The 27,434-nt window shown below is 44.2% G+C and overlaps 1 protein-coding gene across 7 annotated transcripts in view; it reads right to left on the bottom strand.

The window, feature by feature from the left end:
* SUGT1 (SGT1 homolog, MIS12 kinetochore complex assembly cochaperone) overlaps positions 1-27,434 on the bottom strand; it is a 328,950-nt gene that overhangs the window by 75,817 nt on the left and 225,699 nt on the right. For all 7 annotated transcript variants that reach the window (XM_029602974.1, XM_029602977.1, XM_029602976.1 and 4 more), the window contains 2 exons: positions 11,535-11,631; positions 8,404-8,511 (listed from right to left, as the gene is read on the bottom strand). In XM_029602974.1, the coding sequence (XP_029458834.1) occupies positions 8,404-8,511; positions 11,535-11,631 (205 nt within the window). The remainder of the gene's footprint in view (positions 1-8,403; positions 8,512-11,534; positions 11,632-27,434) is intronic.

Raw genomic sequence — 27,434 nt, 5'->3', positions numbered from 1 at the left:
CTGGTACCTGTCATTTCAAATGACATTTGGAATGACCAGGCACCGGGAGGAGGGAAGCGGCGAAGCGACTTACTTCTTGCTGTGTCTCTCCTCCTCCCGGAGCAGGGCGCGAAAGCAGCCTTGCTCCGGAGGAGGTGGGACACAGCGGCGAAGCAAAAAAAAAAAAAACCAAAGGCGCGTGTTCGATCAGGCGGGTAGGCGGCAGCAGCGGCGGCAGAGAAGAATAAAAAAAAACAAAAGCAATTTTTTATTTTTTTCAAAAAGCAAACATTTTGTTTTTTTCCAAAAGCGACTTACTTTTGGGATCTGTCAAGATCCCAAAAGTAAGTCGCAAAAGTAACTTACTTTTCTGAAGCCATCAGGAACAAGATCGTAGCTCCTCCCGATGAAGACGAAGATGGCCGCCCTGCACGGGAAAGCGTGCAATTGGCCGCTGAAGACGTGACGTCACGACGTTTGGCGTCACGGGATGTGACGTCACGTCTTCAGCGGCCAATTGCACGCTTTCCCCCCGTGCAGGCAGCCATCTTCGTCTTCGTCGGGGGGAGCTACGATCCTGCTGATGGCTTTCAGATCCCGGGGGGCGGGTGGGCGCGTGTCCGGCTCCCGCCGCTGCCCTGGATGGGTGGCGCGTGTCCGGCTGGATGAATGCCCGTGCGATTTTGGCGCTCATGGCATGAGCGCCAAAATCGCACGGGCATCCATTCCGGCGGGGGCCGTGCATTCATCCAGGCAGAGGGAACCGTGGGCCGTTTTTCGCCACCGGTTCCCTCTGCCTGGATGAATGGCCGTGCGATTTTGGCGCTCATGGCATGAGCGCCAAAATCGCACGGGCATCAATTCCGCTGCTGCCCCCGGATCCCGGATTGCCGCTTTTTTTGCTTCTTTGCTGCCCCCCCCGCTGCCGCTGCTGCCCCCGGATCCCGCTGCCCCCCCGCTGCTGCCCCCCGGATCCCGCTGGCCCCCCCCCGCTGCCGCTTACCCGCGAAATCGGGAGGAAGGGAGAAGAAGGGGACTACCGTAGCAGGCCCGAGCCTTGCTACTTTTTCGGTTTTTTTTTTGCTTTGGGAGGAGGGACCAGATGGGGCTGCAGGAGACCGGACTGGGGCTACACCGGACGGCTGGACCGGGGGACCAGGGCAGGTAAGCAATTTTTTACACTACACTAACTCCTACTAGGGGGAGGCGGTAAACTAGCACGTTAAGGCCGCGGCAGAACAGCGGGTTACTGAGGAGATAATATCAGCGCCCGTTACAGTATCGGAGGGGAAAAGCTTCATTATACAGCTTTTTCGTTCATTTTCATGCTGGGTGCGGAAGGGTTATGTGTCTATTTTAGGAAGCGCTAAGGACGCGTGAAACTGGAGACTGTATTGCTGGACCGCCTTACTCGTCTGTATTGTGCGCTCACAGCACGTTACAGACGGGGAATCTTTAACTGAACGTTACTGTATCGACCTGATAGTAGGCCAGATTGACAAACTAAAGAGCAGCAAATCACCTGGACCAGATGGAATGCATCCCAGGGTTCTGAAGGAACTCAAAAAATGAAATTTCCAATCTATTAGTTAAAATTTGTAACCTATCATTAAAATCATCCATTGTACCTGAAGACTGAAGGGTGGCCAATGTATCCCCAATATTTAAAAAGGGCTCCAGGGGTGATCTGGGAAACTATAGACCAGTGAGCCTGACCTCAGTGCTGGGAAAAATAGTGGAATCTATTCTAACCATCAAAATCACAGAACATATAGAAAGACATGGATTAATGGAACACAGTCAGAATGGATTTACCCAAGGGAAGTCTTGCCTCACAAATCTGGTTCAGTTTTTTGAAGGAGTTTATTTATTTATTTATTACATTTCTATACCGATATTAGTGGGGACATCACATCTGTTTACATCAAAACAAAATAACATAGAATGGAAAATACATAAACCAGGGCGGTGGGGAGGGAGAGATAGGATCTATAAGAACATAGCTTGAAATACATAGGAATCAGGCTAATCTGAAAAATGAGATAGCCAAGACGTTAACATTGAGCATGATATTTGTATAACAATAAACTATGTACAGGGTTTAGGTGTGTTAGAATGGTTCGGATGTTTCGGGGGGTTTGTATGGAGGGTTCGGGTTTATTACAAAACATGTGGAGAAAGGTGAACCAATAGATGTTAAAAAAAAATTAAAACCTCTGCTATTCCATCTGATTTTCGCTCAGTTACTCAGCATTGATATTCACAAATTTAGACTATTCTAATTCCTTATATTTAGGCCTACCCATATCATCTGTTCATCCTCTTCAACTTATACAAAATGCCACAGCTCGGATATTATTTAATTTAACGTGAAGAGACCATATTACACAAGTATTACAACATCTCCACTAGTTACCCATATCCTACCGTATTTCATATAAGATACTAATCACAATCCACAACCTCCTATATAATACTGATTCAGTTTGGCTCTGTTCATTATTACAAATATATAAGCCAACAAGACAACTTCGATCAATGGACAAATGTATCCTGGAAATACCATCCATAACAACAGCAAGTTTAGAGTTAACACGCAAACGAGCATTCTCTGTTGCAGGACCCATCCTCTGGAACTCTATTCCTGAAGAACTTCGATTGACAGCCAATAAGAAAGAGTTCAAAAATCCCTAAAAACGTATCTTTTTACCCTGGCTTACAAAATCAATTGAATTCTAAAGTAACACTACTGCTCCCCTCAACAGTCCCTCATTAGTCAATGTTGGAAACGAAGTATATGTTATGTTTTTATTTGTATTGTTATTTTAATTATGTATGTTAATTGTGAACCATCTAGACGGTCAGAATTCTGACCAATTCACTGTACACAAAATTGTTTAAATAAATAAATAAACAAATAAATAGTGTATTTGGATTTTCAGAAGGCATTTGACAAAGTCCCTCATGAGAGGCTCTTAAGAAAACTAAAAAGTCATGGGATAGGAGGCGATGTCTTTCATGGATTACAAACTGGTTAAAAGACAGGAAACAGAGAGTAGGATTAAATAGTCAATTTTCTCAGTGGAAAAGGGTAAACAATGCTCAGGGATCTGCATTTGGACTGGTGCTTTTCAATATATTTATAAATGATCTAGAAAGGAATATAATGAGTGAGGTAATCAAGTTTGCACATGATACAAAATTATTCAGAGTAGTTAAATCACAAGCAGATTGTGATAAATTGCAGGAGGACCTTGCAAGACTGGAAGATTGGGCATCCAAATGGCAGATGAAATTTAATGTGGACAAGTGTAAGGTGTTGCATATAGGGAAAAATAACCCATGCAGAAGTTACACGATGTTAGGTTCCACATTAGGAGCCACCACCCAGGAAAAAGATCTAGGCAGCATAGTGGATAATACTTTGAAAACCATCAGCTCAGTGTGCCAAAGCAGTCAAAAAAGCAAACAATTGTAAAGAATTATTAGGAAGGGAATGGTGAATAAAACGGAATGTCATAATGCCTCTGTATCGCTCCATGGTGAGACTGCACCTTGCGTACTGTGTACAGTTCTGGTCACTGCATCTGAAAAAAGATATAGTTGCATTGGAGAAGGTACAGAGAAGGGCAACCAAAATGATAAAGGGGATGGAACAGCTCCCCTATGAGGAAAGGCTAAAGAAGTTAGGGCTGTTCAGCTTGGAGAAGAGATGGCTGAGGGGGGGGATATGATAGAAGTCTTTAAAATCATGAAAGAGGATCTTGAAAACTGTTCTCGGCAGAGTAACCTATGATTCATAGATTTGCAGAAAGTGTGAGTGCGTGGGACCTTACAGCATTCTGTAATCTTGGCTGATGACTGTTTTCAAATTTATAAGTGGCCTGGAAGTTATACCAATAGAATGGGCCCATAGCTGGGGGTGAAGTAGGGACGACAGAGCAGTTTGCTGAGTGGGAGCCCTGATCAACCAATCATCTAGATAGGGGTAGACAAACACCTTGAGTCCTGAGGAAGGCTGCAACAACTACGAGGCATTTCATGAAGACTTGTGGTGCAGACGCGAGGCTGAACGGAAGCACTCTGTACTGATAGTGCTTGGGGCCTACCAGAAATCTCAGGTATCTGCGATGAGATGGAGTTATCGCAATATGTGTGTATGCGTCCTGGAGGTCTAGAGAGCAGAGCCAGTCTCCTCTTTGCAGAAGAGGAAGAAGAGAAGCCAAGCTTAGCATTTTGAACTTTTCTCGATGCAGGTACTTGTTGAGGGCACGTAGGTCCAGAATTGGATGAACGCCTCCCAATTTTTTGGGGATTAGAAAGTACCAGGAATAGAACCCTAGGCCGTGCTGAGAGTAGGGTACTGGTTCTATTGCTTTGGCCTGGAGGAGGAGGGAGACCTCCTGCTCCAGGAGTAGTGGAGTGGTTGGATGATCTCCACGTCGGTAGAGGTGGGGGAGGTCCGGTGGAATGGAGAGAAAATTCAGATGATAATCTTGAGCGATTATCGCAAGGGACCCACTTGTCTGAGGTGATTGAATGCCACCTGTTGTTGAAATGGCATAATCGACCTCCCACTGGTATCTCTGGCAGTAGAAGCTGGCTGCTGCTCCCTATGCAGGAGTCAAAAACCGGAAGCAGGGCCCGGCTGAGGAGCTGCTTGAAGCTTTTGTTTTCATAGTTGACGAAACTGGGTTTTTTGGAAAGGTCTTGTACAACGAGTTCTAGACGGTGGTGGGTAGGATTTCTTCGGACGGAAGATTGACTTCTTAGTGTCCTTCCGGAGATGCTGAGGAATACTCAGAAGGCATCAGAGAGAGCTTTCTCAGGGTCTCATTATGGTCCTTGAGTTCTGCCACAGTCCGTTGAATCTGCTCGCCAAACAGATTGTCTCCTACACAGGGCAGGTCGGATAATCTGTCCTGTACTTCAGGGTGAAGGTCCGAAGACTTGAGCCAGGCCCATCTTCTTGCCAAAATAGCAGCTGTAGATACCCTGGTAGCAGTGTCAAAGATATCGTAAGATGATCTTATCTCATGCTTGCCTGCCTCAAAGCCCTTGTTCACTAGGGTTTGAAGTTGATCTTGGAACTGTTGAGGCAGGGAGTCTGTCAATTCTTATATCTGTTTAAATAAGACCCTGTTGTATTGGGTCATAGAGAGCTGATAAAGAGGCAATTCGGGAGATGAGCATTGAGCCCTGGAAGACACAGCAACCAATGGCATCTAGAAATTTCTGCTCCTTGCCTGGCAGAAAGGAAGAGTGGGGTTTCGATATCCTTGCCCTCTTTTGGGCCGATTCTACAACCACAGATTGGTGATCCAACTGAGGCTTTTGAAAACCTGGGGCTGACTGAACTAAATAAGTGGTGTCAGCCTTCCTGTTGACTGGAGCAACAGAGCCAGGGTGTTCCCAGTTCTTTTTGAGGAGATCCAGAAGAACCTGGTGAATAGGGATGGAGGTTATTTCCTTGGGAGCATCCAGGAATTGTAATAGCTCCATCATTTGATGCCTGTCATCTTGTTCGGTCTGTAACTGGAAGGGAACCAATTCAGACATCTCCTTCACAAAATTTATGAAGGAAAGGTCCTCTGGAGGAGAACGCTTCCTGCTTTCAGTAGAAGACGGTGGTGAAGGCAAATCATCAGTGTCTGGGGAAAGAATCATCAGTCCAGATATCATCGGGATCAGCACCTGCCCTTCTAGGAACCAGAGGGGGACGGAGCGGTGGAATTCCCGAAGGTCCAGGTCTAGGCTCTGAAGGCAGAAGTGGAGGCACCGATGAAGGCATCGAAGGCACTGGTGCAAGCGAGGGGCATCAATGGACGGATCGGTGGTGCCGATGGACGCATCGATGGCTGAGGCATCGGTAGGACTCCCGATGGAGGGATGCGGAACGGTGTTCTCCTCCAGATGACCAAGTAAGCAAAGAGGGCACCGGAGCCATCAGTGGACCTGGGATTCATCGGTGGAAAAGCGGCAATAAGCGCTTCCATCTTCGAGAGCAGCGGTGACAGCGCTGCTGGAATCGGTCGGTGGTCGGTTCCACGATCAGCACCGGTGTCAGAGGAACTTGGAGTCGATGCATCGCCTTGTCGATGGCCTCCTGAACCATTTGGTCCAGTTCTTCACGGAGACCTGGAGCAATCAGCCCCGGCTCCGGAAGGGGAGAAGGAGGCAGAGGCATTTGCCGGAGGGACCACCGTTAAAGGTGGAGTCGTGGCTCCCGATAACCCATCCAGGTGAGGGTTGCCTCGGTGACCAGTCGCAGAAAAGGTCGGTGCCTTTTGTGGACAGGGTTTCTTCCATGGCGGCTCAGACAATGGCGAGGTCGATGATTTTGCTCCTTCGATGGTCCGAGATTTCCGATGTCAATGGCGATGTCTCTCTCTACGATCCCCTCGGTCCTGAGGGGGAGTAGAGGGCGTTGAAGGCCGAGAAGTCGTCGATGCTGGACAGTCACCGACCGGTGGTCGATACCGGGGTGAAGTGGACGGTGCCAGTTCTGACGTTGATGCAATAGAAGGCATCAGGGTTTGAGCATGGAAGAGAAGTTCCATCTTCTCCATTCTGGCCTTGCGACCTTTTGGTGTCATTAGGGCACATTTGATGCAGGTCAGGACATCGTGCTCACATCCGAGACACATAACGTAGACCTTATGAGGGTCTGTTATGGACATGGTCGGTTACAGTCTGGGCACCGACGGAACCCCAACGCCATGGCCTTGAAAAATTTGAGCTGCGGTACGGTCGACGGCCAGTTGGCTGCGAGGGCCAAACTCGATGGGAATCGACCGAAAACGGATAAAGAATTTACCGGAGTACCGCAGCTTGAAAAAGTTGAAGGAGGGACCCCCTGTGGGGTAGGAAAGTTTTCAGTTATTCCGTGAGGAAAATTCCTGTCAGGAATCTCTGTGGAGCTCCTTAACCGCGTGGCTACTGCTGCGCGGAAAAAAGTAGACTGAAGGGGGACCCCCTGCTGGCTGCAGGGTTAGTGCCATGCTGGGCATGCCCAGTAGATGCAGTCAAAGTTCTAGAAACTTTGACAAAAGTGTTCCATGATTGGGCTCCATCCTGTGATGTCACCCATATGTGAGGACTACCATGCTTGTCCTGTGAGGAATGTATTTACTGAGCTCCAAGCAGCAGCTTTACATACATCCTTAAAAGATAAGCCATTAAGGATGTATTGCTCTGACTTTCTGAACTTTTACATGACCTTGTAAGGTTATCTTCCATAACAAATTGATACATAATCTGAAATCCTGTTTGCAATTGTACGTTTGTAATGGATAATACAGATCTGTTAGTCATAACAGGAAGAGTTGGGTGGTTTTCTAAAAGATAGAGTTCTCTTACAATCCAAAGTATGTCAAGTTATCTCAGACACGTGTACAAGGTCTGGAAAAGAAAGTTGGAAAAATAATAAAGTGATTTAAATGAAAAATTGGAGACTGCTATTGGCAGAAATTCTGGATGCGTAAGTAACACTATTCTTTTAAAGAATTTTCAGTATGGTGAAGCTCACTGATTCTTCTGGTAGAAGTGACTGCTATTAAAAATACTACCTTTAAAGTTAGGAATTTGACATTACATATATCTATGGTCTCAAAAGATGGTCTTGTCAGTTACGAGATGACTACAATGAGATCTCAAGACCATATTGGTGGTTTTACAGGAGGCTTTAGGTGAAGTAGGCCTTTCATAAAACAAGTTTTCTGATAATGGGAATATACTGGCTTTCCCTCCTGACTGTAGAAAGCAGCAATTGCGCTAAGATTGACTGATGAGCCTACTTACTAAGCTGCAAAAAGGCAAATAACGTGTTATGAAGAAAATAACACATTATTTGGCAATTTTGCACAGTGTTTGCCTTTTCACAGGTTAAATCAGGCAAAATGTGAATAAACAGTAATGAACTGCTTTGCATGCAAATGTTTGTGAGGAAAAAAAAAAATCTGTTCTCTAAGGAAGCCTTGTGAACAAAACAAACCAAAAAAGTAAGAGCACCACAGGACATGTCTGACTTGTTCTTTGTACTTTTAGGGGTAATTTGTCGCACCACGGCTGAATTTACATGGCAAATACATGTGTAAATTACGCCAGTTTCAAAATGGACTTAAGCAAACAAGTCCACTATGAAAATAATCCCACAAAATTTACCTGCACACACTTACACCTATTTGGTGTACACACACTTTTGGGGATAATGTACATGCATGTTTGAATTTTCAAGAGTATGCCTATAAGCACAAACCCCTCCCCAACTCTGTGACCAGGAATGCCGCCACTCAGTTCAGGTAAGTTTACCTACATACAAGACAAACAAGATCAGGCAGACAACTTTGTAAACTGCTATTTCTGTGCATGACACAGAGTTTTACCCACAGAAGCCCATTTAAAAATCACCCTCTCAGTGCTTACCTTTGTTGAAAGCACTTTAAAAGTACTCTGCTCAGTTGCAATGGGATGAAGCAGCAACAGGTTTAACCTATAGTCTTCACCTGATGGAAGTCTAATCAATGCACTCAGCTGTTAAAAGAAACAAACCATTTTTATTAAGAACTACTAATGAGTATACTGGCTAAATGATTAAATGATAAATCTGTATACTGAAAACATTACAACATATATAATTTATGCTGTTATCTGCTTAGAATGGCTGGGGCTTATGATAGGGAGAAAATTGTAAATAAGAAATCCAAGTTGATTTGATCTCATCTTTGCTCATTATATAGAAAGTTGCCATAAAAGGAACAAAGGAGGACTGTATTTTCTAAAGTATATGTTATTTTCTACTTTGAGGTCAAAGTCCTTTGTAAATGAACAGTTTGTACAAAAGCACTTGTTCCAGTTTTCCAAATTACTGTTCAAAAAGGTTATCATCAAGTTCTTTGATTTGCATTTTTGGGCAAACCAGTTGCAGGATAATGGAAGGTTCCTGGAATATATTAACATTTAACACTGAAGCATTAGTTAATGGTGCAGATGGCCCTCTTCCTACACAGTTCACACTACACTACATAAAAAGTAGATAGTGATCATCATATATTTAACAATTTACTTTTAACACATCATATGCAGAATAATTAACAGTTAAAAACTACAAAAGTATGAGTAACAAACTTATAAAACAAAGCATAAAATAGTAAGTTATTTTAGATTAAATCTGTTTCTTGTAGTAATATTCTGAGGTATGACAAATATTTTGACATCAAAAGTCATATAGTTCACTACAAATTGGCCGGACCAGGGTTGAGGAGTTGGGTCCCCTTCTGAATTTATTCAGTGGTGGTAGTGGGAGTTTGTGAAGCAGAAGGAAAGGAGATACTGTATGTCCAGGCCTTTCAATGATTTCAAATGCTAGGAAAGGAGGGGAATCAGGTTTCCCTGAGGTGTTGCAGATAGTATCAGTAATATTTATACATTTCTTGAAAGCTGGCAATCCTGCCCCCTGCATCTGCTCCCTGGAAGAGTGAAGGTTGGGGTGTATGAGATACATTCCCTTCTCTCTCTCACCCACCTGCCATTCCCCGCTCCCCCCCCCCCCCCCCCTCACGTTTCCTGCGGCATTTTATCTCGGGGTTTGTGCAACCCTCTCCAGACTTCTTCTCATCTGCAACTTACTTTTTATGCACAGTGTTCGTTGTAATTTTAAACACTAGCACTGGCCGTGCTGCCACATGGGTCTTCATCTGCTGGGTGGGTTAGGGACTACACCAACATTACAGTAGTCACTGCTGTTTCAATGGGTTTAGCAAGCCACACAACACAAGAGATTTTATTTGACTGCCTGCCAACGATACACCAGGTGTGGAAGTACCTCATTGTGACACTGACTACAAGGATGCACCACCTGGGCTGCAGCCACTTCATTCAATGGTGCAAGATTTATTTTTTGAATGTGCCCTGATGCTTCTGACTGGGCCATGTGACAAAGGGCCAGAAAAAGACTCAGCAGGCTGGATTTGGCCCATGGGCCATAAATTGAGGACATTGATTAAATTCCTTAGCACAATTTTTACCCTTATCCTGTCCATAGCACTGCTAGAATATTGGGAGAGGTCTGCTTTTTCAGTTAAGGGAAAGCAAAGTAGTCAATGAAGTACTGCAAGCTACAGGCATACAATAGCTTACCACTACAAATCTAGGCCCCATTTAGCTCAATGGAGCAACCAGTTCTGGGAAACTGGTTCTGGGAGAATCATCACTTATTTCAGTCCAAATTAAACAAATGTAACTTTGTATGAGATCCTTATTAAAATTAATAGGAATACTAGCTTGAAAATAATACATAAACCTGATGGGTTTTCTTTGTATTACTATGTGAAGGTCTGCCAATAATCAAGATACTCATACCCCTGTGTTTTCTTTCTTCTATTGCAATATGGCATGTCTACAATGATTTGCAAAAAAAGTCCAGTTCTACACAGCTTAATTTTTCAGATCCTACATAAGAAAATGTAATAAAAATAAAATGTTACATTCAAAAAGCATAATATTAGTTTTATGCTTTGGTTCTCGAGATCTCAAAATCAGAAACCCATTTCAACATAGCTAACCAAGTGCAATCTTTGCTAATATGTACCAATACATTCCTTTATAAAGAAGGAAACGAACTATGACAATCAGAACAAAAACGTTTATGAATGCTTATCAGTGCAGTCAGGTACAAAAATTAGGATTTAGGATGCAAAGATTTAAAAAAAAAAAAAAAAAAAATTCATTGCCTCTTAAATCCAGCAAAAATATATCTATGAATTTGGCCTGGCCTGATCCTACAGTACTATGAGATACCATACAGGAAATATGGGATCAATTTCCAAGCTGAATTCTTCTCTTTGGGCTGGTAAGGCCTGAGAAGAGCAAATTTGCTTGCCATAAACTGTGTTTTCTATAGATACGGGAAAATAAACAAGCTACTGTACACTGATAACATCACTTGGGCAGACTTGGGTGCATGCATACCATTTTCTGGAAGGAGTCATACTCTGTAGCTCCAGGTCAAGAACAGTCACTGCAAGTCTCCACTAGATGGGGAGGAAAGGGAAATTAAAAATAGGGGAGAAACCCTGTGCTGCAAATGAAAGTTTATGGTGCCACAGACATAGAAGCCAGCTCTGATTAAGCTGGAAGCCCAAAGTGATATGGAGAAATCACTGGACAAATAAAAAAAAAATCTGAATGGGGAAAAAAACCCCCAAAACTACCACCACCTGATTTGGAGTCCTGTTGCTCAGCCCCTGTCCTAGGTCCATTGCTACAATGACCAGATTGGGAATAGTTGGAAAGTGGATTTATTAAAATAAGGAAAAAGCTCTGGGTAGTTGTGAATGAAGGTTCATGGTACCAGGATCGCAGCACCTGTTCCAACTGAGCTGGAAGAAAAGGGAGAAAGGAACAGCTACTGGGCCAAAAAATGCTTTTGTAGATTTGCAATTGTATATAGAATATAAAACATATTTCCCAGCACACATGCTCCTAGGAAAGCCTTCTTTCTTGCCCCATCTGCTACCTTATGAAAATGTTGCAGTTGACACGCAGAAAATACTCACCTCTTTTTCTGTAAAATGTATATTTACATCATTCTTCTGTAAATTTTTTATCATAACTGTAATGATAACTTGAGATTCTGTTTGGTACCAGTCATACCTGACAAGAAAGGAAAAAGAAACTTGAATAAAACTAGAATTTGTTTCCATTTTGTATTTGTTCCAAACATTTTCAACTTCACTATTTGAACTGTTCAGAAATAATGATTACTTTGAGATTTTACTTTTCACTTCATTCTAGTTAATGCTATCTATACATGTTAATGTAAACACAACCAGAGGACCTATAACAAACAAATCTCAATACAAAATATGTTCATACAAATTTACAACCTCACCTAATACATAGGAACACCTATCTAAACGGTATATATATTAAAACTCCATAACCCATACATTACCCTCCATTCATACATTACTCATTCATACCCAAACCACACACACCATTCTTAAAACCACCCAACATGATGATTAATTGTACTTCATTTAACACCTGTAAACATTCATAGTGTGTAGTATTCTACCTCACAGTATTTATCCAATTAAGGAAATAACTGTTTTTACATACAAATTTATCACCACCGATTTTACATACAAATTTGGTGGTGACAAATTTACAGGATCTGGAGGATTTTTGCCAAGAAAAATGCGTGGCTTTACCTCATGAGAAGGCCTCATTCGCAACTATCACAAGAGACTGCAAGCCATCACTGACGCAAAAGGGGGAAATACATGATATTAAAAACTAAGGGTATGCAAACATCTGAACATTATTCCCAGCCATTGTTTACACAATTTTTGATGTTCTGCTTTATCTAGATATTTCCTGAATCAAGGTGATATGAACTTTATCATTGCAGTGCTTGTAAAACCTTGCACCTTTTGATTACATAACCAATCCCCAATATGTTCCACACAGCACAACAAATAATTGATAATGTCATATTAACACTTGGCAGCATAACATACAATTCAGATGCATACACAACCTTCAGGCCCAGGTCTCCGAGCCTAAATCCAGTCATGTACAAATTCGAGCCAACCTCGTTTATCAGTCCATACATTCCCACTGAAACATTTCACATTCTCCTTTACACAAACAATTACCACCCCACCCTCCCTTTTTCCAAACATTAACCACCTCTCCTTCCCCCAAATTGCCCACCTTCCCCCTTGCGCCCTCCTTCCCAACCATTATCAAATACCTTTTCAAATATCCAACCATGGGTAACAGAGCTCATGTACATGCGAATGGACCCCACTCCCCATTTGTCTAATCTAACTAAGCCATGAAAAAGATAACAGATTAAAAAGGAAAAAAAATCAATAGTTTAGCAGTGCCCCCAGCAGCCCAGGAAGTGCAGTTCATAGTCAGCTGGAGCTTTTCTTTTTGCCCTGCCCTCGCCAAGCTTTTTCGGCCCAGCCTGCTCATCGCACAGTTTGTATCAGCCCAGGATCTGCAGGTCTCTGTGTGTCCATAGTTTTAAACCATCAAACTAACTAATAAAATAATGTTTGTTAGTGCCATAAATCTTCTCTTCCTTGGGCAGGATATAGCCATAATATTAAACACAACTGCTTGCACTATATATCAACTGGTTCATATGATTGACACTCAGGTTGCAGCTAAACCTGCTGATCGATCTGAAACCAAACTGGCAGCAAAAGCATCGGTTGCTTCACTCGATTTATAAACCACTATTTCCATGGGTCATAAGAACATAAGGCTTGCCATACTGGTCAGACCAATGGTCCATCAAGCCCAATATCCTGTTTCCAACAGTGGCAAAGCCAGGTCACAAGTACCTGGCAGGATCCGAAGGGGTAGACAGATTCCAGGTTGTTTATCCCAAGAATAAGCAGTGGATTTCTGCAACTCTCCCTTAATAATTGTTAATGAACTTTTCTTCCAGGAACTTGTTCAAACCTTTTTTTAAACGCAGCTATACTAATAGCTTTCACCACAACCTCTGGCAACTAATTCCAGAGCTTAATTATGCTTTGAGTAAAAAAAATATTTTCTCTTATTAGTTTTAAATGTATTATTCAGTAACTTCATTGCAGATCCCCTGGTCTTTGTACTTTCTGAAAGAGTAAACTGTTAACGTTTACTCATTCCATTCCACTCATTTTATAGAACTCTATCATATCGCTACTCAACCGTCTCTTCTCCAAGCTGAAGAGTCCTAACCTCCTTAGCCTTTCTTCATAGGGGAATTATTCCATCCCCTTTATCATCTTCTCTGTACCTTTTCTAATTCTGCCTCATCTTTCTTGAGATGTAGTGACCAGAACTAAACACAATACTCAAGATGAGGTCGCAACATGGAGCAATACAGAGGCATTATGATATTCTCTGTTTTATTCTCCATTTCCTTCCTAATAATCCCTAGCATTCTATTTGCTTTCTTGGCTGGTGCTGCACACTGAGCAGAAGATTTCAATGTATTTTCAACGATGACACCTAGATCTTTTTCCTGAGTGGCGACTCCTAATGAGGAACCTTGCATTCTGCAGCTATAATTTGGGTTACTATTCCCTAAGTGCATCACTTTGCATTTGTCTACATTACATTTTTTTTGCCATTTGCATGTATCTCCCAGATTTATAATGTCCTCTTGCAATTTCTCACAATTCTCTTGAGATTTGACAACTTTGAATAATTGTGTCATTGGCAAATTTGACCACCTCACAGTGTTCCCATTTCCAGGTCATTTATAAATATATTAAAAAGCATTAGTCCCAGAACAGATCCCTGAGGCACTCCACTATTCACCTTTTTCCATTGGGAAAATGTACCATTTAGTCCTACATTCTCTTTTTTCTATCTTTGAACCAGTTGGCAATCTACAATAGCACATTGCTACCTATCCCTTGACTTTCTAATTTCCTAAGTCTCTCATGAAGGACTTTGTCAAATGTTTTCTAGAAATCCAGATACAGTATATCAACTGGCTCAACTTTATCCACTTATTTATGCCGTCAAAAAAAGTAGGAAATTTGTGAGGCAAGACTTCCCTTGGCAAAATCCATGTTGGCTTTGTCCCATTAAACTATGTTTATCTATATGTTTAGCAATTTTGTTCTTTATGATAGTTTCTACAATTTTGCCTGGCACAGACGACAGACTCACTGGTCTAATTTCCTGGATCACCCCCTTGATCCCTTTTTAAAAAGCAGAGTTCCTTACCTGTAACATGTGTTCTCAAAGGACAGCAGGATGTTAGTCCTCACATATGGGTGACATCATCAGGCTGGAGCCCAATCACGGAACACTTTTGTCAAAGTTTCTAGAACTTTGACTGGCACCTACTGGGCATGCCCAGCATGGCACCAACCCTGCATCCAGCAGGTGTCCCCCTTCAGTCTCATGTATAGCAAGAAGTATGTGCGAAAAATAAAATAACAAAATCGCAAGCGAACCCAACTCCACGGGGTGGCGGGCAGGTTTTGTGAGGACTAACATCCTGCTGTCCTGTGAGAACAACTGTTACAGATAAGCAACTCTGCTTTTTCACAGGACAAGCAGGATGGTAGTCTTCACATATGGGTGAGTAGCGAGCTGAGGATGCCAGAGCAATGCACCAAACGCACCCAAAGACTTGCAACAGGCACAACAACAGGGGTGGATTTGGGTAGGAGGGCATCCTGAAAACCCTGGTAGGATTATGGGTGGTTAAGCTGAGAATAAGTTGCGTAGAATAGACTGGACAAAAATGGAATCTTGCCAGCCAGCCTTATCCAAGCAATACTGGGCCGCGAAGATATGGAGAGAGCTCCAGGTCGCAGCCTTACATATATCAATAAGTGACACCAAACAAAGGTGTGCCACTGAGGTTGCCACGGCCCTAACAGAGTGTGCTTTTACACGGTCTTGTAGCGGAATGCCTGCTTGCTGGTAGCAAAAGGAGATACAGTCCGCTAACCAGGAGGAAAGGGTCTGTTTTCCCACTGGATTTCCCAATTTGATGTTATCAAAAGAAACAAATAATTGAATGGATTTCCTGTGGGCTGACATGCGCTGCAAGGCACGTTTTCAATCCAGGGAATGTAGAGCCTGTTCTCCTGGGTTTGAATGGGGCCTAGAAAGGAAGGTAGATAAAATGATGGATTGATTAAGATTAAATTCCAACACTACCTCTGGTAAAAACATAGGGTGTGTACGGAGGACCACTCTGTCATGTAGAATTTTAGTGTAAGGCGGGTAGGTTTCTAATGCCTGTAACTCACTAACTCTGTGAGCGGATGTTATAGCGAGAAGAAAAATTACTTTCCAGGTGAGATAGCGGAGATCGCAGGAGTGAAGAGGCTCAAACGGTGGTTTCATGAGCCACCCTAAAAATACGTTAAAGTCCCAAGCGGGGGCCGGAGGGCACACTGGGGGTTTCAGGTGGAGCAAACCTCTCATGAAGTGTGTGACTAAGGGTTGTGTCGAAATAGAGGCATCTCCCATGCAGTTATGGAAAGCGGCTACCGCACTGAAATGCACCCTTATAGAGGAAGTTTTCGGGCCTGATTCTGACAGATGCCAGAGATAGTCCAGAACAAGAGAAGGGGTATGGACATGGACGTTCACCAGACCGTAAACCTTTTCCACTTAGAATGATAAGAGCATCTCATAGAAGGCTTTCGTGAAGCTACCAGAACTCGGGATACCGATTCCGAAAGGGGTTGGAGTATTAACCTTTCAACATCCAGGCCGTCAGGAATAGGGCCTGGAGGTTAGGGTGGCATAGGCACCTGTCGTTCTGCGTTATCAGAAGCAGATCCTCCCCTAGAGGGATGCGCCGACGAACTGATAGGTCCCGGAGGATAAGGAGCCAGACGTGGCGTGGCCAGTGAGGGGCTATCAGAATTATTAAGCCCATGTCCCTTCGTAACTTCACAAGAGTCCTTGATATGAGTGGAAGTGGAGGGTATGCGTAGAGGAGACCGCTGGACCACGAGAGGGCGAAAGCGTCCTTTGGCTGTGAGTGCGGCTGCAAGTGAGCGAGCAGAAGTTCTCTACTTTGTGGTTGTGGATGGACACAAAGAGGTCTATTTGTGGATACCCCCAACGTTGGAAGATTGTGTCCGCTACCTTGGGGTTGAGAGACCATTTGTGTGGATGGAAAGTTCTACTCAACTTGTCCGCTAGAACATTGTCCACGCCCAAGTAGGTCGCTCTGAGGTACATCGAGTGGGAAAGAGCCCACGCCCATATCTGTGCAGCTTCCTGACACAGAAGGTAGCAACCCATTCCCCCTTGCTTGTTGATGTACCACATTGCCACCTGGTGATCGGTCTGAATCAAGATGGCCTTGCTTGAGAGGCAATTCTGAAAGACTCTGAGGGCATATCTGATTGCACGAAGCTCCAGGAAATTTATCTGATGTTTGGCTTCCTCTGGAGACCAAGTTCCCTGAGTCTGCAATCCGTCGACATGAGCACCCCAACCTAGGTTGGAAGCGTCCACTGTCAGGATAATCTGAGGTTCTGGAATTTGAAAGGGAAGGCCTTGAAGATTGGAGAGCCGCATCCACCAGGCCAGCGACAGGCGGAGCTGCTAGGTAACGTGGACAATGCAGGACATTGAATGATAAGCCTAAGCCCACTGGGACTTCAGAGTCCATTGCATGACTCTCATGGCAAGGCGTGCCATTGGAGTGATATGTACAGAGGATGCCATGTGACCCAGCAAAATGAGGAAATGAGCTATCGTGTAATCTCGATCCTGGAGGCATTGCGCTAGGGACATGAGAGTACGAGCTCAATCCTGAGGGGGGAATACTTTTGCCTGCACGGTGTCCAGGTCAGCTCCTATGAAGGATAGGGCTTGAGATGGAACTAGGCTGGACTTGGGATAGTTGATCAGAAACCCGAGAGACAGCAATGTATGGAGAGTTATACGTAACGAGGCTAGTGCGTCCTTTTGAGTTGGAGCCCTTATCAGTCAATCATCGAGTTAAGGGTAGACATGGATGCCTTGACACCTCAGGTAGAACGCGACCACTACGAGGTACTTGGAAAAGACTAGAGGTGCAGATGCTAGGCCAAATGGCAGTACCCAGTACTGGAAGTGCCGGGGGCAGACTAGGAATCGAAGGAATTAGCGGTGAGACGGAGTGATCGAGATGTGTGTGTACACGTCCTGAAGATCCAGAGAGCAAAGCCAATCTCCTCTTTGTAGAAGAGGAAGTAGAGAGCCCAAGGTTACCATCCTGAACTTTTCCTTCTGTAGATACTTGTTTAAGGCGCGCAGGTCCAGGATTGGACGAATACCTGACTTTTTTGGAATGAGGAAATACTGGGAATAGAACCCCTGCCCCTGCTGGGAGAGGGGCACTGGTTCTATCGCCCGAGATTTGAGGAGGGTTGAAACCTCCTCCTCCAGAAGAGAGGAGTGGTTGGATGATCCCACGTCAGTCGAGGTGGGGAGTCCGCCGGTACAGTCAGGAAATTGAGGTGGTAACCTTGAGTCAGTACAGCGAGTACCCACTGATCTGAAGTGTTCGTGCGCCATATGTTGGTGAAGTGGCACAACCGACCGCCGACGGGTACGGACGGTAGAGGAGGTTGGCTTATGCTCTCCCGAAAGGAGTCAAAATCCAGCAGCTGGGCCCAGTGGAGGAGCTGGCTGAGTTTTTTGAGGCATGGATTCTCTGGCCTGACCTTTCTGGTAAGGTCTGGAGGGGCGACCTAGAGTAGCAGGAGGATAATATTTCCGTGGCTTGAAGGACGACCGCTTAGGAGTCTCTTCGGAATGTCCTTATAGAGGTGGACGGGAAATCAGAAGGCACAGATGGAAGCTGGCGTAGCGTCTCGTGATGGTCTTTAAGCTGTACTACGGTCTCCTGGATTTTGTCCCCGAAGAGACTGTCTCCAGCGCAGGGCAGGTCTTAAGTACTTCTAGTCTTAAGTCAGAGGACTTAGCCAGGCCCATCTTCATGCACTAATCCCCGCTGCGGACACTCTGGAAGCAGTGTGAAAAATGTCATAGGCAGCGCGGGCCTCATGCTTGCCAGCATCTAGACCCTTCTGAGCCAGGGCATTGAATTGATCCTGAAACTGGTCGGGTAAAGACTCAGAAAATTCCTGGATCTTTTTAAATAGGTCCCTGTTCTACTGGGTCATGTATAACTGGTAGAAAGCAATGTGAGAAATAAGCATTGAGCCATGGAAAACACGATGGTCAAAATCCAGGGAGCTCTGTTGCCTGGAGGTATGGAAGAATGAGGCTTAGAACATCGTGCCTTTTTCTGGGCTGACTCTACAACCACAGAATGGTGATCCAGCTGGGGTTTTTGGAAACCAGGGGCTGTCTGTACCAGGTAGGTGGTATCTGTTTTTCGATTCACCGGTGGTACAGAGCCTGGATGCTCCCAATTCCTCTTCAGCAAGTCCAGGAAGACTTCATGAGTAGGTATGGACATGATCTCCTTGTGTGCATCTACAAATTGGAGCATTTCAAGCATCTTGTGTCTGGAAATCTATTCCGTCTGAAGTTGGAATGGTATGGCTTCAGACATTTCTTTTATAAAATTAATAAAGGACAGGTCCTCTGGAGGAGAACGTTTTCTCTCCTCAGAGAGAGATGGCTCTGAAGGTAGATCATCAGAATCCTGGGAAGAATCATTGGTACAAGGATCGTAAGGCTGATCTCCTGCTCCCATAGGATCTCCAGAGGTAAGTAATGGTGCTATTCCTGAAGGACCAGGCCTAGGCACCGATTGAGGACGATGCGGTATCGATGGTTATAGTGATATCGATGGGCGAATCAGTGGCAAGATCGTAGACGGCCCGGGCATAGGTTTCGGCCTCGGCGTTTCCTTGTCTGATGACAAAGGAATCGGGATGGAAGGAGTTGGATATACCAATATCCTCAGTTCCACCAATGGAAGGGCACCGAGCAACGAATCCAGCCTGCCGAGTAGCGGTGCGAGTGCCGTGGGAATCGGGTCGGCAACTGGGACTGGCATCGGTGCTGGCTGCGATGGAGGATGGAAGCCCTGCAGTGCCTTTCTGATGGCCTCTTGGATCATCCGATCCAATTCCTTGCGGAAGCCTGGGATGTGGAACCCCAGCTCCAGAGTAGGAGGCAGCACTGGCTTAGCCGGAGGGTCCACCGGTGAAAGTGGAGTCGCGGCTCCCGGCAACAAAGGTGGGGAACGCCTCAGTGACCCAGTCGCAGAGGAGGATGGGGCCTTCTCTGGACGGGATTTCTTTGTCGGTGGCTCTGTCGATGCTGATGCTGAGGGCTTGCCTGGATTAGAGGACTGAGCCTTCCGATGACGGTGTCGATGCTTTTCACGATGTTCTCCTCGGTCCTTCTCCGGAGCCGAAGAGGAAGAAGTTGATGCCTTCGGATTAGTTGGTGCCGGGTGGACAGCACCGGTGTCCCGCTGCTGGTGAGAGGTCGATGGCACCGGCTCAGATGATGTCGAAGCGCTCGATGGAATTGGTGGCTTTGCCTGAAAAAGAAACTCCATCTTCTCTGAGCGGGCCTTACGGCCCTTTGGTATCATTTCGGCACATTTGGTGCAGTTAAGACTTCGTGGTCCGACCCCAAACACCACACACAGACCCTATGCAGGTCTGTGATGGACATTGTCCGAGGACAATCGGGGCACCGACAAAAACCCGACGCCATGGCTTCGTCAAAAATTTAGCCGCGGTGCGGTCGATGGCCAGTAGGCCATGAAGGGAAAACTCAACGAGAATCGACCGCAAATGAGGGTAAAGCCTTACCTTACGACTGTGGACTACGGAATTGATAGGGGAACCCTATGGGGTAGAATTTTTTTGAAATTTTGGAAATAAGTTCCGTGAGGAAAATTCCTGTCAGGAATCTCTAGAGAGCTCCTTAACCCGCATGGCTACTGCTGAGCGAAAAAAAAAAGAGACTGACTGAAGGGGGACCCCTGCTGGATGCAGGGTTGGTGCCATGCTGAGCATGCCCAGTAGGTGCCAGTCAAAGTTCTAGAAACTTTGACAAAAGTGTTCAGTGATTGGGTCCATCCAGATGATGTCACCCATATGTGAGGACTACCATCCTGCTTGTTCTGTGAGAAATTGGCATTACATTGGCAACCCTCCAGTCTTCAGGTACCATAGATGATGATATTGATACAAATTTCCAATAGCAGGTCCACAATTTCATTTCTCTGTTCCTTCAGCACTCTGGGATATATACCATCTGGTCCAGGTGATTTGCTACTCTTTAGCTTGTCAATTTATCCTAAACATCTTCCAGGTTCACTGAGATTTGTTTCAGTTCTTCTAAATCATCACCTTTGAATATCACATGGATTTTTGCTGGGTACAGTAATGCAAAGGAAATTTGAAGATTTGCAAGCTTCACACAAGCAGAAGAAAATGCCTTCCATTGTGCATATACTACTGCCAAAAAATCTTGAAATATAAACACTCTGGCACCTTCATATGTTATGGCACGATTTTTCCTATACTTCTGGAGCAGGGGTGGGCAAGTCCGGTCCTCGAGGGCTGCAAACCAGTCGGGTTTTCAGGATACCCCTAATGAATATGCATGAAATAGATTTGCATACAACTGAGGCAGTGTGTATGCAGGTCTCTCTCATGCATATTCATTAAGGATATCCTGAAAACCCGACTGGTTTGCAGCCCTCGAGGACCGGAATTGCCCACCCCTGGTCTGGAGGATTTCCTACTTATGTGCATAGTTCAAGAATTTAGCCAACACCAGGCGAGTTAATTTTTTTGTGCTGCTTTTATTCCCAAGTGATGAGCCTTTTCCACTCTCACTCCAACATGCTGATCCAATAAAGTAGGACCCAGAGGAAGGCAGGTTACTCTGTTTGTTATTTTCCTATTCATTGCTCTCGCTGGTCCTTTTTCTCTTCACAGCATTTTTTTCAGGCCATACAGGCTTCACCACACCACTTGCAAAGCACACCTGCAGCACTTGCACTACTACACACAAAAGTCCAAATATAGTCACTTTTTTAGCATTCTGGGGAGTGGGGTCCTGGAACTAGCAAGGAACAAGTCCTTACTCTCACATCAAATCATGTGATTCCTATGATAGCATCTAATTTTAAAAAGAGAGACTGATAGAATGAAAAAAAAATAAAATGAGCAATTGCAAGAGTTAAAACTGTAAATGAGGCATGGACTTGGTTTAAAAAGTACTATTTTGGAAGCACAGATAAAATGTATTCTGTGTATTAAAAAAAGTCAAAGGAATACTAACGAGTGCTAGCATGGTTTAATGGCAAAGTAATGAGGCAGTTAAAGCTAAAAGGGCATCATTCAACAAATGGGAAGCAGACCTCATGAAGAAAATAGGCAAGAGTAGGGGGTTGCCAACCTTTTGGGGAACATGGATCCTTTTCAACCTCCAAAGTTTTGTGGACCCCCACATTTCTCTTTCATTTTTACATGCAGTTACATGTCATATATGGAAAAGTTATTAGTGTAATAACAAAGAAATAATGATATGCATTCTAGGATCATTCATAATATATAAAACTTGTTAAATAATACTTACTGATATAAATTGAATGGATGGACCACATGGGTCTTTTTCTTCTGTAATTTTGTAACTGTCAGGCCGATTCAGTACGGTGCGCTCAGGCCGAGCGCACAGTTAGCCCCCGTTTGGACGCGCGTTTTCAACGCGCTATTATTAAACATGCATCTAAACCCCCCCCCCCCCCGAAACTAATAGCACGCTCAACATGCAAATGCATGTTGATGAGCCTATTAGTTAGTCCCGCTCGATACAGAAAGTAAAATGTGCAGCCAAGCCGCACATTTTACTCTCAGAAATTAATTCCTGCCCAAAGGCAGGAGTTAATTTCGGCCAGCACCAGGAAAGTGTACAGAAAAGCAGAAAAAACTGCTTTTCTGTACACCCTCCAACTTAATATCATAGCGATATTAAGTCGGAGGCCCCTAAAATTAAAAAAAAAAAAAAAATTCTGCCTGCGGCCCAGAAGACAGACGCTCAATTTTGCCGGCATCTGTGTTCCGAACCCGTGGCTGTCAGAGGGTTCGACAACAGACACCGTTAAATTAAGCATCGGCTGTCAAACCCACTGAAAGCTGCCGCTTCTGCCAGTAAGGAGGCGATAGGAACGCGTTAGTGTCCCTAGCGCCTCCTTCTTACCTCAGGCACTCATTTGCATACTGAATCACGCGCCCGGGAGACAGGCCTGAGCAGGCACTAGCCTCGGAGCGTCAGCTCTCCCGCGTGTTTTACTGAATCGGCCTCTATGTTACTAAAAGGGAGAGGTGGAAAGAAGCTTCATGCGCATCTCTCCCCCCCAAATTACCCCTCGCCTCCACCCCCCCCCCAAGGATGGTAAACAGCACTAGTTTAAAAAAATGCTGCAGTGTTCCCTATTGGTAGATAGAAATGACCTAGACAAATCTGTGGTGCGATTAGTGGTGCATAGATGTCTGTCAGTTTTCTTGGACATTCCTCCTTTTAAAAAAATGAAAGGAAGCTTCTCTCAGAACGATTTTGTCAGTGCTGGGTGGTGTTAGGTGAGCTCTAGACGAGGAAGTTAAAGGTTTTCTAGGTGTTGAGAATTGGTGGTGGTTGTTCGATTGCTGATTGGGATAGTTTGTGCTGCTTGTTTTTGCCTTGCTGTTTCCCATCCTTTTGTCTTCTATTTGTAATTTAAAGTAAATCTTTAGAGCTCATCTGATTGTTGCTCTATGACTGTCTTTGTCCACTTGTGTGTGTTTAGGCTCCTGAAAGAGCAGATAGCGTGCTTGTGGCTGTGGAGAGAATGAAGTGTGGAAGAGGTGGGGTGCGAGTGGGGTATCAAGGTGTGGAATCCTTCAAAGGATGTGATCAAGGCAAGTAGCATAGAGGGGTTTAAAAGAGGTTTGGACAAGTTCCTGGAGAAAAAGCCCAGAACACATTTGTAGCCAGGTACACTTAAGAAAGCTATTGCTATCGCTGTGAGTGGGTAACAGGAATTAGACCTATTTATGGCATGTCAGGAACTTGCAACTTGGGATTGGCCACTGTCAGACAGAATGCTAGGCTTGATGGACCTTGGATCTGACCCATCATGGCAATTCTAATGTCCTTAAGATAAATCTTAATTTATAAGGCGTAAGATACCGTCAAATAAGCCAAATATTCTCCATAACATTAGCCAAAATAGAGGATCTAATTTTCTGTATCAGCTCGAGACAATTTGCAATCAATATTCTTTCCCCAATTTTCCATGTGCTTATGCTTAAATATAGCATTAAAAATTTTATACAATTCAGAAATAAGGCCTTTAGTAGATTGCTTAAATTTGCACAATTCAAAAAAATGTTTTGAAAATACATAGATTCGCTTTAACATTCTTCCTAATAAATGCCTAATTTGATTATAACCATATAAATCAGGTATTCTTTCTTTGTAGTATACTTGAAAATATATGTGTGTTCCTTTGTCATGCAGTCTCTACATGTCATTTTATTGATACTGACAGCTTGAGTTCTCTATTTGTTGTTGAGCTCTCTTTCCCCTCATTGGCTGTCCTTTGATGATTCTGAGCTCCTTTATTAGATCTTTCCTGTTTGCTTTGTATCTCTGTCTTTTTTCTCTTGCCTGCTCTCATTGGTCCCTTGCCACTAGGAACACTTGGACAGTTTGCTTCCTGTGATTTTCTTCAGTTAGAACTGGGCTATTGCAGACTAGCAGTTCTTCTTACTCCTGTTTCAAGCTACACGGAGGCATTGCTTTCCACCATTCACATTTTACAGCTTCTATCTCAGCTCGGGTTGCCTCCTTCGGATGACTTGAGCTTCCAGTCAGAACTTATCACAGCTGAGACAGTCTCTCCTTTCTGTGCAGCTCCTCTTGATGCCTTCCCATTCCAGGAGTGTTTGAATTGTTCATCATTCAAATAAATGTTTGGTATTCAAGAACTGAGGTTGTTCTCTAGTATTTGAAGCTGGGAATAAAGTTTAACTAATTGTCTAAGCACTCAAGGTCAAGAACTGAGGACAGTACAAGAGGCTTGGTGTTTCTAAAGACATGGAATACCAATGCTTCCCATTTCCTCAATAACCCCGATTGGCCAGGAGAAAAAATTGGATTATAACAAATAGGAGAGAAACCTCTCTGTCAAACTCCTTACAACAGGAAATGGACAGTATATGTTGAAAGTATGGGACTTATATATGGCAACCAAAGTATTTTAAGGGGATTCCATTTGGATAACTCTATTCAATACATACCCATTGTTTAGCCCCACGTTCTAAAAGACATTCTATTAAAATAATTCCCCTCCATCTGCTGAATACTGCAGCATACATGATACGGCATTCAAAATAATGCAAGTCTCTATTTATTTATTTAACAGTTTTTTTTATACCGACATTAGTGGACACACCATATCGGTTTACAGTAAAACAATAGGTGGACAATACAGAGAACAGGGAGAGGGGAGGGGACAACAATGCAACACGTGCAGCAACAGTGCTGCTGTTAGGGTAGGCTATATAGGTGAGCCTGAGAGGGAAAACTGGAGTCTCTATTGATGGGAATGGGGTTTTACAAACTTCACTTGAAAGCAAAATGAAAAAGGCAGGCTAGATATGTGATTTGTTCTCATTGACACCTGCATAATTAAAAAGAATGCAATTAGTAGTGTTGCTTTAACATACTAATGAAGTTTCAAAAGGTTAATTGCTTACAAGTATTTATTCTTTGAAGGTATTTCAAAGATTCACATCAAATCAGTTTATTGCAGTCCACTTAAGGAGATTCCCTTAGAACTCCACCCAGCAGCCAACAGCCAACTATCCATTTCATCAGTTCCTATCTTACCAAAGAAAGTGCAGATCTAGAGAAAATTATGGGAAGACTCATCTATAGGAGATGAATGGCTTCTATGAATTCATGAATCCAGATAATAGTTACAAGTAAATTATTCTTTCTGTAAACAGAGGTATTCCTAATGAATTCACACTGATGTCCTCTGAGTTTGCTAATCCCCATTTACAACAACAAAAACTGAAAGCTTAACCCCCCCCCCCAAAAAAAAAGATTCAAAAACTAAAATGGAACCAGGAAGGAAAAGGAGTTATATAATTAAGAGAACATACAACAGTGCCAAGTGAGTTTATAACCAGCTTGCAACTTAGCATGCACTCCTAAAGAATAGGAGCTTCTAAAATGGAGAAATTACTTACCTGATAATTTTGTTTTTCTTAGTGTAGGCAGATGGACTCAGGACAAATGGATTATATGCTCCCCTGCTAGCAGACGGAGTCAGGTTTCGAAGCTGACATCACCCTAGATACACCCATGCAGTGACCTCAGCCCTTCACTATTCTCTTCAAAAGCCACTGAGAACATACTATTGAAAAAACTAGATTAAAAATTAAAACCAACTCGACTAAAAAACAGATAACCATAACTCTACGCAACCAAACAAACGCTGAATCCCAGCAAGATTATAGATGCCCTGATCTAGGGATTGGGCGACGGCTTACCCATAATCTCTTGGAATCAATATTTATTACACATGTGATTCCTTGGTACTGTTCTTGGGCAGCCGTGGGTGGGACGCTGAGTCCATTTGTCTACATGAAGGAAAACAAAATTATCAGGTAAGTAATTTCTCCATTTCCTAGCGTGTAGCCAGATGGACTCAGGACCAATGGGATGTACAAAAGTTACTCCTGATCAGGGCAGGAGGCTGCCCGTGGTCTGGTTAACACTGCCCTTGAAAAGGCTGCGTCCTCTCGGGCCTGAATGTCCACTCGGCAGATGTCAACAGGAGACAACAGTCTAGCTTCCACCCAGGAGACTGCCTGAGCTCTAATGGGATGAGCTTTAACCTGAAAGGGTAATGGCTTCCTGCCTCCACATAGGCTCTCCCGTGACCACTTTGATCCAGCGAGCTATGGTAGCCTGCGAGCTAGTTCGCCTGCCTCCTTCCATCGTGAAGAATAAACAAGCAGTCCATCTTGCAGACCGGTTCCGAAACTTCCAGATACCGCACCAAAAGCCTACTAACGCTTAAATGGCGGAGGAGACAGTATTCTTCCGCATCCTTGTGTCTGTCTAGGGATGGCAATGGACTGATTCAAATTAAACTCTGAGACTACCTTTGGCAAGAAGGTTAGAATGGCACGAAGTTGTAATGCTCCTGGAGTCATCTGGAGGAACAGTTCCTGACATGACAATACCTGTAGTTCAAAGATGCAACGAGCCAAGCATACAGCCACCAGGAACACTGGTTTCAGGGTTAACAAGCGCAAGGAAAGACTGTGCAGCGGCCGATAGGAGGGCCCAGTCAAAAACTCCAATACTAGATTAAGTTCCATAAGGCAACCGGCCACCGTAGGGGTGGTCAGAAGACAGAAGTTAAGGGTCAAACCTTTATTCAAGCCGACCTGTAAAAATTCCAGAATTAGTGGGATTTTGACCATCCAAGGGGAAACACCATGTTCCTCGCACCAGGCCTCAAATACTCTCCAGACCCGCACATCCACTAAGGATATAGAGAACTTCCACGTGTGGAGTAAGGTGGCAATTACTGCCACCGAATATCCATGCTTCACCAGGCGAGCCTACTTAAGGGCCAAACCGTAATTCAGAATCGAGACTGATTTTCAATCCTCGTGAAGGACCAGTCCCTGTGTGGTGGAAGGCATGGGGGGGGGGGGGGTGGTATCTCCACCAGGAGTCTCCGCATACCATGGATGCCTGGTCCAATCTGGGGCTACTAGTGGGTCTAATCGCCTATGGTGCTTGATTCTGGAAATGACCTGCCCAGCAGGGCCAAGGAGGGACGGTGTATAGCAAATCCTCTTCCAGCCAGGTCTGAACAAGAGAGTCGATCCCCAGGGACCACTGATCTCTTCTGTGACTAAAGAATTGGGGAACCTTCGCATAATGAGATGTGGCCAGTAGGTCGATGG

The sequence above is a fragment of the Rhinatrema bivittatum genome, chromosome 5 (genome assembly GCF_901001135.1).
Source record: "Rhinatrema bivittatum chromosome 5, aRhiBiv1.1, whole genome shotgun sequence".
NCBI lineage: Eukaryota > Metazoa > Chordata > Amphibia > Gymnophiona > Rhinatrematidae > Rhinatrema > Rhinatrema bivittatum.
This window is presented reverse-complemented; position numbering and strand designations above follow the sequence as displayed.